At 41.7% G+C, this 20,294-nt stretch overlaps 1 protein-coding gene across 5 annotated transcripts; it reads left to right on the plus strand.

Moving 5' to 3' along the window:
- Positions 1-82: 82 nt before the first annotated feature.
- GMFB (glia maturation factor beta) lies at positions 83-16,888 on the plus strand. 5 transcript variants are annotated; one of them, XM_050952766.1, is made up of 7 exons: positions 83-141; positions 5,571-5,667; positions 6,306-6,355; positions 7,333-7,382; positions 8,221-8,303; positions 9,660-9,733; positions 12,626-16,888. In XM_050952766.1, coding segments are annotated over exons 2-7 (330 nt in total). In that variant the 5' UTR covers positions 83-141; positions 5,571-5,666; the 3' UTR covers positions 12,698-16,888. The 5 variants fall into 5 exon arrangements, with proteins under 5 accessions (XP_050808723.1, XP_050808720.1, XP_050808724.1 ...); XM_050952763.1 differs by lacking the exon at positions 83-141 and adding an exon at positions 1,089-1,192; XM_050952767.1 differs by lacking the exon at positions 83-141 and adding an exon at positions 1,494-2,434.
- Positions 16,889-20,294: the final 3,406 nt, after the last annotated feature.

Here is a 20,294-nt window from a genome sequence, read left to right on the forward strand (position 1 = left end):
GGAACGCACGGGGCAGGGCAAGGAGATGATCGGGAGGGGTAGGGTAGCATGTGCAAGCGTTGCTAGCTCTTCTGCTTGTATTGGGAGTCTCCCTAGAGGTGAGGGTCTCTCAAAGCCTCAGCTGCTGGAGTACAGTGAGAGGTGAGAAGCTCAGCTTCCATTTTTTTTAAGAAGTAACTGTCTGGCGCTCAGGCTTGGGGAGCAAACTTGGAAACACCACCAGTGACCTCGATGCACTCTGAAGACTAGTCCGAATCAAATGAAATGACTGTCACAGAATTATCTTAAAAATAATAGTCTTGTATTTTTAAAGCAGTTTCATGATTTGTAGAAGCCTTGCTTGTGATTTTTGAATGCTTGGCGTTGGACTGGAACAGGAGGGCAAAGAAACAACTCTTGTGGAGGGTGTGGGCAGATGGAGCAGCTCAGAGGCTGTGAATGGATGAAGTGGCAGATGAGGCCGCATGATGTGGGAGTGGAGGCCAGGAGACATAGCTATGCAGGGGATGTGAGATGCTGGATAAGAGATGGGAAGAATATAAATATATGGATAGGCTTTAGAATTCTGATCTGGGTTTCTAATAGGGAACAAGAAAAATCTAGTGGATCTGGTAACTGAAGACAAGGGGCCCTGGCCTGCAGCTCTAAAGCCCCTTTCGGAATGTGGCCCTGGGAGCACGGGTCAGAGGACTCAGGAGGAGCAGGGGCAGCCAGGGGCTGGAGAGAAGCGGTGTTTTGAAGGGGAAAGCAGCCCGGTAGTCCCTGCCTGCGGGGGTCGGGGCAGCTTCTCCGCTCGCTCGCTCGTTCCCTCCCTCCTACAGCCACCCTTCCCCCACCGCAGCGCTCCTCCTGCTGCACCCCTCAGTGGATCGTCTTGCGCACCCCACTTTGGAGACCACCGCTTAGCGTGGGACCAACCCCCCCTGCCCCGCCTTGGCCGCGCCCGCTGCTCTCAGCACACGGAGCCGCGCGCCTTGAGCACTATCTCCGCTCTCCGCCAGGGGGGGAGGTGTGACCCTTCCCGCGACCCGTAGCCGGGTGAAGACCGCAGTCCGTTCCAGCCGGCCTCGCTGATTGGCTCTGGAGCTGCCCGCGCAGGCGCACTGGAGCCAGTCGCCGGGAGGAGGTCGGCGGCGCTTTCGTTCTTAAAGTGCGAGCGGAAGGGGCTGGTGGCGGCGGCGGCTGCAAAATGGTGAGTGGAGCCGCCTGAGGGAGCGGTGTCCGCCCTGCCCCGGGGGCTGCCGGGCAGGGCACTTGCTGGCAATCCCCCGGCCCCGCCCCGCCTCGCCCGCGGAGGGCGTGGATGCGGGAGGCCTGGGCGCTCGCAGCCGCCCTGCCTTGGGCACCCTTCGTCCCCGCGCTCCCTCCGCTCCCGCGGCAGCCCCAGCGGGCGAGCCCGAGGCGGGGCCTAGCGGCCGCCCCCAGGGCCCGTCCTGTGCAGGGCTGCGGACCCGCTTGTAACTCAGGGCGCCCCCCGCGTGATGCGGCTGGGGGTGTGAAAACCCGTGAGCCCCAGCGCTGGTTGAACCCCGGGACACGCTGGACGGAGCTCTCAGCCCCGCCTGTAGCTGTTTCCGTGGCTTCACAGCACTCAGCAGACCGGGGAGGTTTGGCATGGATGTTGGGGTGCCGGGAGAGTTGTGTGGATTTGTGTTGCCGTGAGGGTCTGTGTGTGCTTGGGGCTATTGTGAGTGCTGGTTGTGTTCTGCTGTGGGGCTTCATGATGAGCTGCACAGGTGATGAGTGGAGGGGTGCTCTGCCCTTAGGGGCTAGGTGTGTTTGGGGTTCTGTGTGTGCTCGTTGTTGACTTGTGTCTGGATTGGGGTGGGGTTCACGTGCACAGGTGGTGAGTGCAGGAGGGGTGCTGCAGTGAGGGGCTAGGTGTGTTTAGTGTTATTGTGTGGGTTGTGTTGGTGCTGAGAGAGTTGTATGGGTGGTGAATGAGACGTGTGTTTGGAGTCATTGTGTGTGTGTGTGTGTGTGTGTGTGCTGGTCTTTAAAGAACTGTGGCAGCTGGGCCAAGTAAGCCACCATCTGTGTAGTCTCCCTCATGGAATCAATGAAACAGTTTTATGCAAATTAGCTGTAGAGTCAGGGTAGTGGTTGGCTGAATTGTCTGATATCACAGTGGCCCAGGAGTCTCGGTAGGTAGTATATAGATAAATGCCTTGCAGTGGGTGTAATTTATAAAGTCAAAATGGCAGAGCAGTTTATAAATTACTGCAAATCCCGGTAATGATTGAACCTAATGATATTTGGAACAGAAAGCTCTCAGCCATGCTTGTAGCTGTTTCCATTGCTTCATGCTGGCTCAACAGACATTCTAGGCTTCAGAGTGACAATCTTGGAATCTTATTGTATAGATGGAGCAAAAATTATACCTGAAACCAAATGGACAGGATCTGAAGAGGACAGGAGAGGTGGAATCCTGCAGGTGTGGTATCTAGAGTCACTGCTAGTGTATCACTGTTTTTCCACACGCTTCCCTTTGAGTTTGCTACTTTGTAATAACCTTTTTTGTTAGGTGGAGATGTGAAAGGGGAGAAAGGGTTCTGAAATGATACTGTGTATGGAAACAAGATTGTAAACTGAGGGCTTGTCTACACTAGCAGTTAACAGTGCTGCAACTTTCTTGTTCAGGGGTTTGAAAAAACACCCCTTGAGCGCTGCAAGTTGCAGTAATGTAACGCACCAGTGTAAATGGTGCTGCGGCGCTGGGAGCTGTGCCCCTTGTTGAGATGGGCTTTTTTTTAAGAGCGCTGGGAGAGCTCTCTCAGCACTGTGCTGTGACTACACAAGGCACATTCAAATACTTTAGCATTGCCAGTGTAGATTAGCCTGAGAAAGCTGCATCCTTTTTTCTTGAAGTAGAGTTCAGAAAGGTCACACAATAAGAAGTTCTGGCTCTGCTGTAACTGAAGATAAATGCTTCAGTTGAAACATGCATTTCTGAGCTTCTTGCTTACACTTGGTGTGTTGCTGGAAAGTGATCATTTGTGGCTGTGTGTGTGCCTATGGGGAAGAGGGATATGAAAACAGTGTGACTAACTCTTAACAGGTTTCCATCTTGCCTTTCTACAGACATTGCAATATGAAAAAAAAATTCTGTGTAAACGGTTTTAAAAAATCACTCTTCTGTGATCAGTTGGGAGGAGGGCAGCTGGCTAAGCTATCCTTTTTGGAAGAATTTAAAGTGTGGTTCTAGCCAGAAAAGGGACATGGGGTGTGTGTGTGTGTGTGTGTGTGTGTGTGACTTGCGCTCTCTCTCTGCATAGTCAGTCATAGATCTGCTGGCTTTAGTGAAAGCATATTTATTTATGTTTACCTCTGGTGTTGGAGAACTAGTTTAGCCAACAGGGAGTGAACTGGATTATGTTCCTCCTGTATTACAAACAGAATGGTTTGTTTAATTATATTTACAGGGCTAATTTGAACCACCCGTGGAACCTCAGGGGATTGCACAAGTGATTTGGCCTGCAGTACTTTGTTTGCTATTTATGTTGGAGAGAAAAGAACTTAGTCTGTCATCCCAAAATGAGTTTGTGGAGCTGGCAGTTGGAAGAAATGTCTTACTTTCAAAATGGAAACACTTGATGTGCAGTATCACTTAGAAACAATTAACATGGATCACAGTGCAAGATTTAATCACTTTCAGAGTAGAACCACACTACTATGACAGCAGCAGAAGTAGATGCTAATACTAGCCATGTGAGTGAGGATGATCCAAAATAGAGTCTGGAGAAACAAGCATGCAGCTGTCATCCTCATCCTTGGAGCAGCCAGGAGCCTGAGAGAGAGTAGAGTGCTATCACAGCAGACTCATAGGTGGTAGAAGAAGTCTCCATTCCAGCAGCCATAGGGAGCAAACTGAAGACACTTTTCCAGAGGCTGATGAAGATGGAGTCCAAGATGCAGAATCTAGAGAGAATGCTTGGATGAAGTTTGCCCTTGCTCCTTTTTTAGGGAGGAAACTCTCCTTTCTTCAATATTGGCCTCTAGTAAGGTGTCTGGTAAACTGCTCGAGGCCTAAGTTTAAATTTCTTCTGATCACTAAACTAGTGATTATTACTTTTATCGAATGATTCATTTAGTGGCTGCCTTCAATAATTTTAAAATTGTTGACTTGTATTTAAAGATAGGTTTTAATTAAAACCTAAGGCATGTCTGAGTACTTGCACGGAAACATTCATGGGACTTCCTCTCCCTAGCTAATTCTTAGTTTTCTCCATAAAGAGGAATTTGTTATCTGTAAACTAAGATAAGTGGACTAGGACTTTGGTGTAGTTGCATATGGGTTCAGAACCTTACTTCAGTTTCTTTCTAAACTCTAATTTATTCCTTTAAGACTTTGCTCTTCATAACATGATCATTTAGCTTTATATATAGATTTTGTTAGCCCTGATTTCTCAGGAGTGAGTGTATAAAGGAAACTCCTATGTATGGTGGCTACAGTAGTATAACTGAGCTACAGAAGGTGAACTAATTTTTCTTCCTTCTGCTTGGCAACAGTGTTCTGGTATGCTTGGCATTCAGTCAAAGCTACCTGTGGTGACAGAACATTTGCTGAGCAGTGGAGCTGACTGTTACAAGAGGGAGTGTGTATAAAGAATGGTGCAGGAAATGGGCAGTGGTCAGTATAGTGCAATTACAAATTACACTTCTACTTCGATATAACGTGACTTGCTATAAGATGAATTCAGATATAACGCGATAAAGCGGTGCTCTGGGGGGGTGGGGCTGTGCACTCGGTGGATCAAAGCAAGTTAATATAACGCCATTTCACTTATAACATGGTAAGATTTTTTTGTCTCCCAAGGAACACGTTCTATCGAGGTAGTGGTGTATATGTAAAATGGTTTATAACTTAAAGGGCTAGCTGTGAAGGAACTGATCACTTTCTTTCCTACCTTCAACAGGATTATTTTTCCAATACTTCATTTTAGATTTCACTAAATCTAAGTTTTTAAAAAAGTGACGTGTAAATATAATAGGGAAAGTGCACACTTTTATCATTTAATATAGTTTGTTAAACACTTTGCGTTAGGCAAAATTTGAAAGTTCAGAGTTCTGCTTTCATACCTAGCACCACAAGGCCCTGATTAGGGCCTCTAAATGCTATTGAAATATTAACAGCTCTTATTACTTTAAATATTCACAATGCTGTACTGGCATTAGTATATTAAATGTGTATTTAATAAGGGGTCTTATTTCAGGACTAAACTTGTAAAATCAGTTGCATATCTGATTCATTATTTTAACCTGTAAGTTGCAGAAACAGGGTTGCTTGATAAGGTAAAAGTATAGAAATTATTTTCTGACTTCAGGAATCAAGAATGTAAAGACATTTGGTCCACCTTTTTCTGATATTTAACTTTCTTTTTTTGGCCCAGTATGAAAAGATAAGACAGGATTTGTTTCTTGTGAACCACAAGTCCATTTTTCACTGTGTTTAATGCTTATGGGTTTTTTTGCACATCTGAATTTTATGCATGTTCTGAACCTTCAACTAACTTCATGTAGTCATATAATTTTGGGAGGATTTTTGTTAACTGAAATTCTTTTTTCTGTAGAGTGAATCTCTGGTGGTTTGTGATGTTGCTGAAGATCTGGTGGAAAAATTGAGAAAATTCCGGTTTCGCAAAGAAACCAACAATGCAGCCATTATAAGTAAGCTAAAATCATTGCCAACAAAAGCAACAAGGTCTTACAGAAAATCTCTTCAATAAGTTTTAGCTGCTGCAGCAAAATGGCATGGACTATGCTTCTACTATACCACTAACTTTGATATTTTTCCCATTCCCTCTTAACAATAGAACAACATTATTTTATGGTATGGAACTAAAGCTTTCAGAATTAAAGCTGTCACACTTGCTGTTAATAGAAATACTTATGTGCTTAAACATTGCTTAAAGTGGAAAAAGTTTACCACTGGCTGCAAGAAGCTGGAGGAAAAAGCCAAGACTTAACCCTCTTAGGTTTGAGTATGTTTGACATTCTTAAAGTAGGCTATTTCAAAATTGCTAGTTTTTTAACAAAGTTTGGGGGGGGGGAAGTCTTGACTGCACTGAAGTTAAAATTTCAGTTGACTTCCGTGGGGCCAGAACTCCACTCACTGATCATTGTCAGAGGGGGCGGGAGAGAAGAGGGAAAGTACAAGATAATGTGTTAGGTGGGTTAAATAAAATCTGATGATTATATGCATGTAATTCTAGAAAAGTTGCAATTTTAACCTTTTAATTAAAGTGTGTGTGGAGACAGCACTCCCTATAGATGCACAGTTCACCTATGTTACGTTTTTATTATAGTGAAGATTGACAAGGATAAGCAGCTGGTGGTACTGGATGAAGAGCATGAGGTTTGTTATGTGAATTATAAATAAGAATATCTTCAGCTTGGCATATATTCTTGCTGCTGAGGTACTGTCTTAGTGTCAAATTGTTCTCAAACTGTTAATCTCATTTGGGTCATGAATCTCCTTCAAATGTATGGTTACTCCGTGGGTGATGCTACTGTACAGCTCAATTAATAGTGTGTCATGCAATTGTTTGGATAATTAGCCATACAAGATGGTTTAAACATTAAAATGTTAATTTTTATTCAAATATAATTTAATTATGTAAAAAGCATCTCTCTCCATTTGCTGGCTCTCTGGAAGAATTCTTGCTGAGCCTGTTGCTGACTTGCACTCTGGACTCTATGTTGACCTGCTATTAGTTAGAAGTTAGGATTGTCTTAATCCCTGTAGACAGGAGAATAATAACTTAATCTCAATCTGCGTAGTGTTGGCTCACACAGGGACAGCACAATCTTATGCAATGATTTAAGAAATAACTTTTTTTTACCTCTCTCCCAGACTGTTAAAAAATGTAATATTTGAAGAGGAGACTATTGGCAACTATGAATAGTTAGGCTTGCTCACTAGTCCAGGAACTGGTCTCTTACAGATGGAGACCAAGGGGTAGATTTCAGGATCAGTTTGTATTGCTGGTTGTAGCAAATATTGCGCGCACGTGTTCAGTAGCAGAGACTGAAATAAGTGGTGAGTGCCAGTATGTCTAACACTAGAGTGAAGCCACAAAACATCAGTTTCTTAAACTGCTAAGGACACTTTTTTATATGAACATTAAATCTTATACAAAATTACTAAAGCAGTTTAGCAATCAATTAACAGTGGAATCTTCCTGTGACTGTTCCCATAGGATTGTTTTCAGTTTAGATATGTAACTGTAGATGTAGCAGTGTCTTACTCCCATTACCCTTGTACTCTAGCCTGTATAGTATGTAGGTCTGAGTTCACCTATTGAAAGACTGCTTGTGTTTTAATATTACTAGGGCATTTCCCCTGATGAACTAAAAGATGAGCTGCCTGAGAGACAACCTCGATATCCTTTCTAATGTTGCTAGTATTGTTTACTGAAGAAAATTAAATTGAAAATGCACTGGAAATTGGGGGAAAAAAATGGAAAATTCAAACAAATATTTGCCCACAGTGGAAATTCTCCCTGTATTCAAAAATTGATTACTTTTCATGATATTTGGTAGTCACATGCCATTTCTTAGTGAAGACTTGTACAATAGTATAGTGAAGTCTCTACTTATAAGACTTGATTACTTTCACCATGTTTTGAATGGCTTTCAGTCTGCTCTTTTGCAGGGCATTCAGCATGTTAATACAACAAAAAGATTTAAATTAATACTTTAGCTATAGGTTCTCCGTTTAAAAGGTTAGCAAAGTACACGAAACAATCCAATGTTTGATGTGCAAAGAGCTACCAACAAATAGTTTGCCAAGAGAGTATGCAACGAGCAGCAAAAATTATCTCTTTAGAAAAAGAAATCTGACTACTTATGAAGTTTCAGCTAAACTAGATATTAAAAACGTTGTGGAGAGAAATAATTGGGAAATGACTTTATAGTGAAAAGGACAATATTGAGAACTAACATTTATTTTGCAAAATAGTCACACAAATCTCAGATGGGGATTATGTTACTGAAAAGCAGAGTAAAGCCTCCAATGGCTCAAACTCAAATCAGAAGAGAAACTGAGATGGAAGCAAGATGAAACTGTACAGAAACTGATGTATGTAAGCATCTTTTAGAACAAACGGCAAAGGGAGATTTATTTTTGCCTATATCAAGCTCCGCTAATGAATGTAAGGATTATGTTCTAAGAGATCAGTGAGCTGTATTTTTTTTTAGTTTCCTTAACATCAGAAAAACATTCATTGTGTATAGTTACAAGTATCAACACGATGATGGAAGAGTTTCTTATCCATTGTGCTTTATCTTCTCCAGTCCAGTCGGTGAGTAAACATTGTGAATAGTAGTTGCTATATCCTATACATGTGGAAGTTCTTCTATCTATGAAACAAAAAAGGCCTAATGCTTAAGATCAGTGGTTTTCACTAAGACCAAATTCATCAGTCCGCGCTCTCTGGCTTAAAGGGGTTGCAAATTCACAGTAATGGCTCCCTGACAAACTTCTTTAGAGGGGAGTTCCTGGCAGGCACAGAGCCAGTGGTATGCTACCTCCTACAGGAGTGTCAAATATTCCTGTATCCCAGCTGCCAGAACAGCTGTTGCAGCTGGGACCCACACTAGAGCAACTCTCAGGCTGCCTTAGTCCATACCAGGGACCGAGTGGCCCTGAAGAAATCTAGGAATGGGGAGGAAAAAAGCAGACTCAGCACCCCAACTTTCTTGCAAGCTTTGTTCAGACACGGGGAATGAATTGGCCCCTTGAGATCAGTCTGCACTTTCTGATTGCAATAGGGTGGCTTTCTGCAGCTATTAAATTATATTGTAATCCTTGAGGGGGAGAGAGAGTGCATTGTTTTACCCTTCACTACTCTGCTTAACCAGATGGGTGTTAAAGTTTAGCAATAAAAGTACGGTAAAAGGTGTGGATCTTCAGTAGTTAGTTTGCTTAACAAGTTATAAGCCATGCCTACAGTGTTAGGTTCTGCTCTGTTGTAAGATGCTTCCCGGGAGACCTCATCTAGAATTTATTTCTGTAATTATTGTATCTTAAGATTTTGTTTCTAGAAGTTCCCCTCTATTTTCAGTGTCTAGTTAAAACTACTACAAAGAATCGGGACATCAATGGCTTGCTAAATGAAATAAAGCTGGTCAAATTTTTTTTTTGTCCAATCAGTTTATTTTTCTTTGTCTTGCCCTGAAAGTTATTGTACAAGATTAGTGGCTAGACTCAGATAAATGCATTCCTTGTATAAGACTGCATCTGTGGTTCAGGAAGAAATGGGAATCTATTAGAAACAGCAGCAAAAGTAACTTGCTTTCTGATCGATCAACGCTCTTGTAGAATATAAGATAGCGGGAAGAAGTGATGGGTTTGGCCTCTGCTTTGCTGGCTGTGCAGTTTGAATTATGATACAATGAAGCTTAATAGTTTATCTTCCTCTCGAGTACAGTTTTAAGCAGAACTAGAGAGGCAGCTAGGTATGGCCTCCGACCCAGCCCACTTTCACATCACTTTAATATAGTCTTGACAAGTACTAAACATTTGAAGCAAAACTAAAGATGATACTGTGTACAAAGACAATTGGGTCATTCTGTTGGTTGGAAACTTCCTGCATACAAGCTGAATTTGGAAAAAAATAAATCTTTAACGGATTTGCTTTCCTTCCCCACAACTACAGGATGCAAGCCTGAACAACAGATGATGTACGCTGGGAGCAAGAATAAGCTTGTACAAACAGCTGAACTCACTAAGGTACAATTTAATATCTAGCTGTACAGTTGCAAGAATCTTTCATAACAAGCAGAATGTGAGTGTACATAAGATTGTTCTGTCTTGCTAGTCTGTCACATGTACACAATACAACAGGATCATTATGTTCTTGCATGTTTTTAAATTGCATTCAGCAGGTGTCCATCTTGCAGGAAGCCTAAAAAGAGTGATGGATTATTTTATTTATTTGTTTGTTTGTTTTTAAAGGGACAGTGAGAATAGAAGTACGTTGTCTTGATTTAAAGATTTCATATGGTGTGGTACAACCTCCATCTCTTGATTAAGCTGTAGCAGTGGCTAATTACCCTCACTAAAAATATGTGCTTTATTGTAGTGACCCTTTCATAACCATCACTGAAGCATGAAACACCTTAGGTGTCTATTTTCTAACAATGGTAGAATGGGTATTGCCAACTGAAGAAGTATCCTCTGCTTGGATAGTTGGTTCTGACACTGTTGGGTCAGAAGTAGGAGATTATAAAATCTCCTCTGGACACCTGCAGGACACCTGAAAGCTAATGCTGAAACTCACAGATGCTGTTCTGCTTTCTTTTCCCCTTCCCATCTCGGTTGCTACCTTTGCAAATCTTATACTTTAGCCACGGCAGAATAGGCTTAGTGGTCTGGCCTGCAGTCAGCTCCACAATACATTTGGGAAACACCAAGCCTGGAGAAGAGGCCCCTCCAGTTGGAGGGGAGAAGTGGGAGGAAGCAGGCTTTAGACAGCTGGCTGGTCTGGCAGAAGGAGACTGTCTCATAGGCCTGGAAGGAACTGAGGCATGAGAACTACAGCCTGCCAGAAAAGAGGGGAGACAAGGAGTGGGGTCCCCTGAAGAGAAAGGTGAACTCAGGCTATGCCCAGCTAATCCACTTGGTGAGTGGGGAAAACTGGTCAGGTTTCTCAGGGGCAAGGGAAGCTAGAGACCAGCTGCATGTGGGGGTGCCAAAAAAAAAGGCAACCACAAACCATTTGAAAACTGCCTGGGGGGAGGCCAAGGAATGGATGAGTCAGATCTGATCTTCTGGAACTGACCCCACTCTGTACCCAGGTCTGCTTCAGATTTAAATTTTTAAATGTGCTTTATTCATAATTCTCACTGAAGCTTGATTTTATTCTGGCTCATGCTAGGGCCTTCTCCTGATCTGACTCTTATACATGACTTAATCGACTTACTCCACTTCTTAGCAGCTTGGTAGATTAGCCTAGTTTCTGTTATGCTAGTCTGTGCTATCATATTGATTATTTTTTTTGCATCTTTTACTTAATAAATCAATATGGCAGTAGACAGCAGTGAATAACAGATTGAACATGAGAATGTGTCTGTAGACTGGTCCTGAGAGGATAGTGCAAAAGTGGAAATAAACAAAGGGACGAAATAAACAAAACAAAAACTTGGGGATTACTAAGAAGGTAGAATGGATGGGGAGGAGTAAACAGGTGATTCATGCCCTGCAATGGGTAAATTCACTGATTTTATGTATTTTTATTATTCCTTTTTATTGTCAGCTGAATACTATAGTGTCAACATCAGTACACTGTGTGTGTGTGTACATGTATAGTACAGAAAAATGTGACTCTTACAATTTCACATTGGTCTTAATAGTATGGTCAAAATATCTTGCATTCTTCTATTAGTATACAGTATGTCTTTTCTTGCTAATAATTCAAACTTGATTCTCTGCAACTTCAATTCTTTAACCTTGCTTGCGTTAGATAAAAGAACGTTCTCAAGGCTCTGTGGACATGTTATTGATGCAACATTTTTTTTAATATTGACTTAGCAATTAACTGTCCTAAAAAGATTGTGCATCACTCAAATGAGTTGCAGTGATTCCAATGGGAGTGGAGTAGTGTAAAATTCATCTGTTCTGTGCCATATCAAAATCCAGAGTTACTTTCCTGCTAGGTATGTATTGAGCAGGGAATGGTGTACTTGTTTCTGTTTCATTTGCTGTATCAAGGCCTTACTGAAGACTCTCTTCTGCAAATCTTTGTATGTATTTAATACTTATCTAAGTACACCAATGAATACTGACATGATACCTTTAAGTATCAGATAAGCAAAATATTTTGGTGATACTTTGAGGGTTCTGCCTGCTTACAAGTAAATAATCATCTTGGGCAGAAAAAAATTAAAAGGCTTCGGAGTTAATTCAGCCCAGAATATAGTTATTGTATTGCAAACAGGAAGTACCTTCACACATTATAGTAAATAGATTAGCATCCCTGAGCTGTGACTGACAATGCCACTCCAGAGTCACTTAAGATTTTGTGTTATCCTTATCATATATAATGTAGAACAGGGGTCCCCAATGCGGTGCCCGCAGGTGCCTTGGCACCTGTGGGGGCATCTAAATGCGCCTGTGTCCTGGTCAGCGGTCGAGCATCCGCCGAAATGTGCCGAATTTTGGTGGCGATGCCTCTGAATGACGCTGCTTGCTGCTGACAAGCGATGTCATCCAGAGGCATCGCCGCTGAAATGCCACCGAATTTCGGTGGCATTTTGGTGGATGCTTGACTGCTGCCACGGTCCTTCGTCTGGCACCCGCCAGACGAAAAGGTTGGGGATCACTGATGTAGAATCTTGAGAGCTACAAATGAAGGTAGCAAGTCCCAGAAACAGTAATTATGGCTCTCCATAACTTAACCAAATTGTAACATGTATTTCCATTAGGGTCTAGCGTTTTATTCTAGGTTATTAACCTGTCCTTGCAAAAACGTGCATGAAGCAAAATGCTAGCATGATGATTCCTAGTGTATGGTGACTATTCTTTAAAAGTACACTAATGCATTTTGTCAACAGAACTGTGGTATGTGTTCTTTTCTTCCAAGTACTGGAATATAAATATTTAACCTGATATAATTTTGTTTAGGTATTTGAAATAAGAAATACAGAAGACCTAACTGAAGAATGGCTGCGTGAGAAACTGGGCTACTTCCATTAAGAGAACCTCTGTATTAAGTATTTATATACCATCCTGACAATACTGGAACCAGACATGAATATTTATGCCTAAAAATGCACTATATTTACAGCAGTTTCCTGCAGTATATTTCTCGTACAAAGTTTGGGAAAGGAGAGGAAGATTAGTCTCCGTGAAGTAAAACTTTGCAAAGTGTTTCCTTGTGTATAACTATAAAAGGAAATACTCTTCTGCAGGGATTCTCTTTTTGCACTCTTGTGACTAATATTTCTATAATTACTACAGTTCAGAAACTTAACTATTTACAAACATTTGGAAGCTGACACTAACTTTTCATGAGCTGCAAATACATCCTTTTGACAGATACTATATACTAGCAGTTTATATGTTGAAATAGCATACTTTGTTAAAATTGAGAATTTTTTTTGAATTTCCCAAATTAGTCTATGGAAGTGTTTAATATTAAAACTGAAACCAAGTATTTATATGACAAAAATAACTTAATGTGAAAAATTCTTTTTAGGTCTTTTCAGGACTGATTCTCTTTAATTTTAATGAGTATCTCACTTGATTGAGTCAATTTAAATTTCAGGGCAAAGTTCTATGACCACTAGTCAGTCATAAACTAGTTTCTGTAAGATTATTTTATAACTCTTAAGGGCTTAATTACAATATTGGTTACATGCATTCTGGATTTTTACATGCAAGACTTAATATTACACTATTTATAAATTAACCTCTTCACTCACATTAGCTGTTATATGAACACCTGTTAATACTGTGTGCCTTTAATTTGTTAGCTTTAAAAGGACTAAGAATTTTACACTATTTACTCCAAATTTGGTAAAAACTAACCTTTGTTAAATGGTCTAAGTAACATGTTTTCTAATGCCTAGTGGTGCAATTAAACATTTATAAAATAAAACATACCTGGACTTAAAATGCCAGCTATCTGCTCCCATCAGTGAAGACCTGGGAGTGCAGGAGTTCAGAGCTCTTAAGAACTTGTGAGTGATTTAGAATAGTCTGACTTTTTTTTTGTTGTTGTTGTTGAGAAACCTTGGCCATATATAGACCTTGTATCTTTTTAATGAAAGGAGGTTTCCTAGCTTAATTGTTTGTCAGTCAAAACTACATTCCCGCTAGGACTTCTGCTCATAAGTAACCTCATTCAGTCTTTAAGTTTCATCTCTTTTTGGTAAAACAGCAAAAATTCTAATATGAAAATAGTACTTTTTATAATCTAGCTAAAAACTAACCCTTTAAAGGGTCTGTTTTTATATAAAGTAGAATAGTAGTTTGAGTTGGGATATCCTGTTTAGCCCATGCAGTGGCAAACAGGTACTCCTGTGACAGTATCTCAATTATGACTCACATGAGTGTTTGTCATGCTACTGAATAAGTGGCTTCTCATGAGCAGCTTCTAGTCATGAACAGCTGTAGCTTAAAGTATAGTTACCCTAATAATGTATGTGCTGGTGAGGAGTGAATTAATCAGTTGTTAATTTGGGAGGCCAGTATTTCATTCTGTAAAACCTTTGCTGGGAGAATGCATGGTTTCTTGCAAGCGCATGCTGTGTAAGAGTATTAAACATGACTCTGTTTAAGACGACCATATGGACCCATGCAGTGCTCTTCAGTAGCAGCAGTTCATGTTCAGCTTAACGTATTGATTTATTCCTCCTTCATACACACACACCTCTCAAACATAAGAGGGCTTTTCAGTGTGTACAGGTTATGAAGTGATTGAAAGACCATTAGTTCAGTGTAGGAAAAGTGACTTTAACTGGAGGAAATAAGATACATCAACACAAGGATTGAACTGGAACAACATTATTTACTCATCTCCCTGGACAGAACGTGTATTGATTGTAAAAAAAAATGTTCCTTTGTCTTTTTCATGTGCTACAGATCAATAGAAGCAATTTCTTTAGTGGCAGACTTGTATAAATAAGGCTTTTGTCTTTTAAATTGGCATTACTTTCAAAAGCAACTTAAAAAAAAAAATCCGACTTGAAGGTCTTGCTTCACTTGTATTGCATGAACTATAAGACTTTGTGATATCAAAGTCCAGTAGGGCAGAAAGAAACTGCCAGTTGTGCTGTGAACCTGTGACATTCTTTAATATTCAGCCTAGCTTGTGATGGGAAAACTGGATTTGTAAACCTCTAACCAGACCAATGTGCTTTGTATGCTATGTTGGACTGGCAAAAGCCACCTTACTACTTGCACAGGGTTAAGCAGGACAAATGCTCATAAAGGGGGGGGGAAGGGAAATGTGCCCCATCAAGAAAACTTAATGTGTCTTTTTAAATGAAAACATGGGGTTTTCTGTGCTAAACTTAAAATTGTACTTACAAATTAAGTGATTCTGTGAGAGTCACCTGGGGTGTCACCAGTTCTCTCCACAGAGTCTCCTCCTGCCTTGATTCCCGATACCAAGAGCACTTCCTCCTGTTCAGTTCTTCCCATTCCTTTCTTCAGCACTTCACCATTCCACCCACCCCATTCAGATCTCAGATGTTCCTGCTGCCCTATCTTCTAACTTGCCTTCACTGCACCCCATACCCCAGAGTCTTCCCTTTATGCTACTCCTCAAGAACCTCCATTGCCTAACTCCCAGTCATATGGAACTGCTCTGAAGACTGATGTGATGGGTAGGCCCTACCCAGGCAATAAATTTCTAAAAGGCTTGGTGGATCAGGCAGCAGTGTTGCTCTGTAAGTTGTTGTCCCCTTTCTTCTCAGTTCTGCAGCAAAAGAGAGGGAAGTAACTGCAGCTACTGTGGGGGGAGTCCTTGCAGAGAATAGCCCTAAAACAGCAGCAGATCTACACTTAATATATGTCAAGATACTGTGCAGTCTCCTACTGCTCACTGTCCAGGTCTCAAGGTCCCAGGACTGGCTCTGAGATATGGTATTGTGCAGAACTACAGTACTTCTAAAGTAAAGGCATGACTAACCCCATTCAAATCTCTACTGTGGATGTGAGATTTGTAATGCTGTCATATCGCTGACTGTTGTTCAAACTGCCTGTCTTTACGACTACCCATGAAGATTAGCAGCAGGCCGATACATGGTGTTCGGAAAGCCAGTATATTCTAACTTTGCTTATTGTTAGTTTAATTTATGCCTGTCTGATGTAACCAAACTCCTCTCTTCTCTGCCAGTGTTTCGGAGATCTCTTAAAAAGAACTCAAAATATGGGATAGAGGCGTGCTTTAATTATCACAAGACTTGTTAACCTTTGTAGCTAAAGGTCGCTCAGCATTTTCCATTAGAAACTCCTATTTTTTTTCAGGAGTCAATAACAGCCATAAAAATGTTTCCTGACCAGAAACTTTACTTAAAGCTCTCCAACAAGTGGTGGTTTTTCTGCCACACTTAATTTGGCTGTTTTAAATTTCAAATAGGTGTATGTGGCAAGGAGAGGGCAGGGGGGAGAATCTCTTGTAATCCCGTGTGTGAGAAAAAGCCAAACTGACTAAAGCATGAGCGTTTTTGTATGTTTTCACTTCATAAGATGGACTGGTTCTATTGCATATGTTTGTGGAAAAAATTAAATGCGATATTTGGTGGTTTAAAAGTATTCCTCGTACTATGTAGCCTCCCTTGATAGACCAGAATGCCAATAATGCTTGGACCTACACCTTCCACTGTATTGCGTAAAGGTGCCTTGTACATCCCCACTGAGCTGAGATTTGTGTCTTAAACTATAAAATGACGTTTAGTCCAGAAGTTGCATTAAATTAATGCTAAGGGTCAAAGTTAAATGTGCAAAAGCAAGGGAATTCCGAGTTAAAAAAATGGCTCTGATTTCTCAGTTGTGCTCTGGAATGTGAGCATGTCACAGCATTCTGCTCAGACTGCAAAAGTGAGTTGTGATGGGAGTAAAGGCTGCAGTGGACACTTTCCATTTCTTTCTCTGCATTTATTACATTGGTCAGGTGTACAGTGTTACCTTTGGGTGCTGATTATATATGCCAGGGCAAGCTGCCGGTGCTACAGCTGGTAAAAAGATCAGGAGCCTTGGAAATATTGATGGTCAGTTTTATTAATCTAACAATTCCATGTAACTGTTAATGCCAATAACTGGCGCAACTTCCATCAGGTATTTAGTCTCTGCCAATTCACACTGCATGTTTATTTTTAAACCAAATCGTTTGCTAAGCATGGTGCTTGTACTGGTTTAAATAAAATGTGAATACTCAAATCACTATTCTGGTTCTTGTTTTAGCTCCCTACAGAATGCTGGGCACGTGGCCCACATGCAGGCTAGCCACAATAGGCCTTTATTCCATTCTCCTTTAAGCAGCAGGCACTGTGTGAGTAGCCCATCTGGGGAGAGGAGGAGCTAGTGGACCTGGTGGGTGGGAAGAGTACAAGTGCCATGCCATGATTCTTTCCTCCTCCACCTGTGGGATCAAGGTTGACTGTGGCAATTGGGGAGGTCTCTACCTCTTACCCCTATGAGGCTTCATCTTCCATAAGATAGGGCTAACTTTGTTGCCCTTAACTAACATCGTCACAGCAAGAGGGTAGCAAATGGAATCCTGATTCTCCATTGCCTTGGGTCATTGTAAAAATATGAACAAATTGGAGTAGTAGAACTTTTAACACCTGTGCCCCAGGAGTATAAGATGACACAGTCAAGAATGGGCCTTAGCACAAATAATACTTGTGGCTGTGGGGTTTCAGGGCAGCAGTCATTGACCCCTTTTTAACGGAACCATGCTACCATGGACTAAGTTGATCGAGTTCATCGCTTTGATTCCATAAACCTGCCTCTGCTCCCAGCTAAATTACTCAGAGGAAGCTAACTTCTACAGCATAGTTATGTGTGCACACACACTTAAGTCAGTATAAGTTGTAAGTATGAATAAGCCCCCCCCCCCCGCAGAGCGATGTAAGTTACATCAACCCAAGCACTAGTGTGGATAGCGCTATGTCTGCAGGAGAGCTTCTCCCACTAACATAGCTACTGCTGCTTGCAGGGGCTGGAGTAATTAAGTGGAGGAAAGAGCACTCCACCATCAACATAGTGCCAGCACTAGGAGCACTATAGTGGTGAAGTGCATCGCTGTAAGCTCTGTAATGTAGCCATAGCCAAGCTTTTCCCTTCCTTGCCTACCTCTTCCTTTTGATCTAGCTCTGCCATTGATCTAATTCTGCTGCCCTAGTTCTCAGCCCCCTCCCTGCTCTCTGCCAGAGAAGGTTCAGATGACTTTTGTACAGCCTTCCTCAGTCACCTGAGATGGCAGGGGGGAGGGACTTGCAACATGGCCAATCTAGGGAGTCAATAGAACAATAACCTGCTAACATTCTAGAGGCTGTAAAGAAATGCTGTGAATAAGCACAAGTGCTTATCAAAGCAGAAAACCTGCAGTGAGAACTGTTTGTAGCTGTAAAAATGGAAACTCTTTGGATTTAGTCTCTAGACCTGTGACTGTTTGGCAGAGCAGTCCTGTAACTACTGCATGAAAGATTCCTCACAGTGCACTCCTTTGGTGCTGGAAGCCTGCCTGTTACTCCTCTACAGTGGCGAGCCACATAGGCAATGAGACAACTGCCTTTGCGTGGATCCACACTATCACTTCTTCTGTCCCCACTCTGTCTGGAATTGCAGAATATTTAGAGGAAGAAAGTGAGTGGTGGTTGGGGATGTTATCCTTTATATTGTATTGGGGTCTGAGGTCCTAGCAGCAATGACAGATGCTGCTATTAATGGTTCACATCATTAATGTAGAGTTAAGATTGCCTTATGAAAGCTTGTGCCATTCCAGAACGCTGAGTTTCAAACATCTGAAAACCAGGAAGTACAGAGTTAAGGTAAATGCCTACTGTGATAGTCTGTAGCCCCATATTCATCCCTCTTGCAGGACTGTTAAATTTTGTACAAAGCATACTGTGTAAGGTATCATTTGAAAATTCATGATTTACTGATTGTTGTCACACATTTTACCAGGACAATACTGTATGATATTACCCAGACAAGTTCAACAGGGACAAAAGGCTAGCCAGTGCCTCAGCCAGGTGCCTGTGAGATCAAATGGACCACTGCCTGATTGAGTGGCCACTCTTGGGCAAGAGAGAGCTACATTTTGACAAAGCAGCAATTAAAGTTCCTGGCTATACCAATTTTCTGTCTCCTGAACATCAGCTGGAGATAATTCTTGCACAAGAGAAGGGGCTATAAATGGAGAAGTTAAACCCTCTCCCCCGCAATCTTCTTCCCCTTGCTCTCCACCAATGGCATCATCAAGACTTGAAGAACAAGGAAGCAGGATTGGACTGGAGGGGTGGGGTGAGATCTTGACTGAAAGATGTTCAGCCAGTAAGACAGCGGGAATGTGGTGAGAGAGACCTTTGCTTTGTATTCACTTAGCTTGTTGGTTGTTGTTTTGCCTTTTATGTCCTTGTAACCGATTCTGACATATGCCTCATTACTTGGAGTCGCCTATTAACTATAGAAATAGATTTTAAACTTGTTGTTTTATTCAGATCAGGGTGTTTTGAATAGAAGTGGTTGGGGAAACTCCATTTGGAATAGCAAGATGTGTGCATACCATTTTCAATTAATAATAAAATGATGGATTTAAGATGAGCTTGTGTTGTCCAGGAGTGTGCTGGGCAGTACAAGATGCCCATTTCTGAGAGAGAGTCTGGGAATTTTGCTGATGGTGTTCCCCTGCAGTTTAGTTCATGAGTGGCTGGCTACAGCACTCATACAATGTAGCTGGGAGTGATTTACATGCTGGGGGCTGTGTGAGCTGACAAGGAGTTGCTCTCACAGCAAAGCAGTGTAAAAGGCATCCCAGGTTGGAGAACTGAGGGGACACAGCTGTTAATCAGTCCAGATTACACCCTGGGGAATGTCACAGTAAGTAACCACTCTTGGTAATTGCGTGGGGGTGGTGTTTGGCTCCCTAGAGGTTATAGGAACCAATTTGGGATTGTGGGATGTTTCTGCCAAAATGATCAGCAGCGAAGTCGCTACAGATATGAATGTTTAATTTGTTGTTGTTAGGTTTCAGAATCGACATGACTGAGATGAATGGGCAGTTCACACCCCTGAGCTGTTGCTTATGGTAGACAACACTGGACAGGCTTATGCTCCATTTGTGGTTTTCAGGGTTTCCTTTACAACCATAGCTCTTTATGAATGCTTATATTCTGAAGTGCACTTTGGTGGCAAATTTGACAGCTGTGTAATACATGGGGCTCTGATTTTTGCTTTATCTTGTTCCATATATATTTTTTATTGATCATGACACTTTGTATTGAAAAGTTTAACTGAGCAATTACTCTATTCAAATTTTCTATCAACTGCTGATCTTTATCACTTGTGAAGTAGCAAACTGAGAATACTGGTTCTGGTCCACTTATTGATCTTGATTAGCAGGAGATGAAAAGGCCACTGCTAACCTGTGCAGAAATATGCTTTTATCACTATCCCTTTCCTCTCTTCCCTCCTGTCACTCACATCATAATAGTGTGAATAAAGACTGAAGGGTCTTAAATTAAGATTGTATAAATGCTTTGGAACAAGAGCTATCTATGGTACATCTTTACAGCACCTAGAACAATGTAGTCCTTGGTGTGGTTGGAGGCTCTAGACA

Source organism: Gopherus flavomarginatus, chromosome 5 (assembly GCF_025201925.1).
Source record: "Gopherus flavomarginatus isolate rGopFla2 chromosome 5, rGopFla2.mat.asm, whole genome shotgun sequence".
NCBI classification, from domain to species: domain Eukaryota; kingdom Metazoa; phylum Chordata; order Testudines; family Testudinidae; genus Gopherus; species Gopherus flavomarginatus.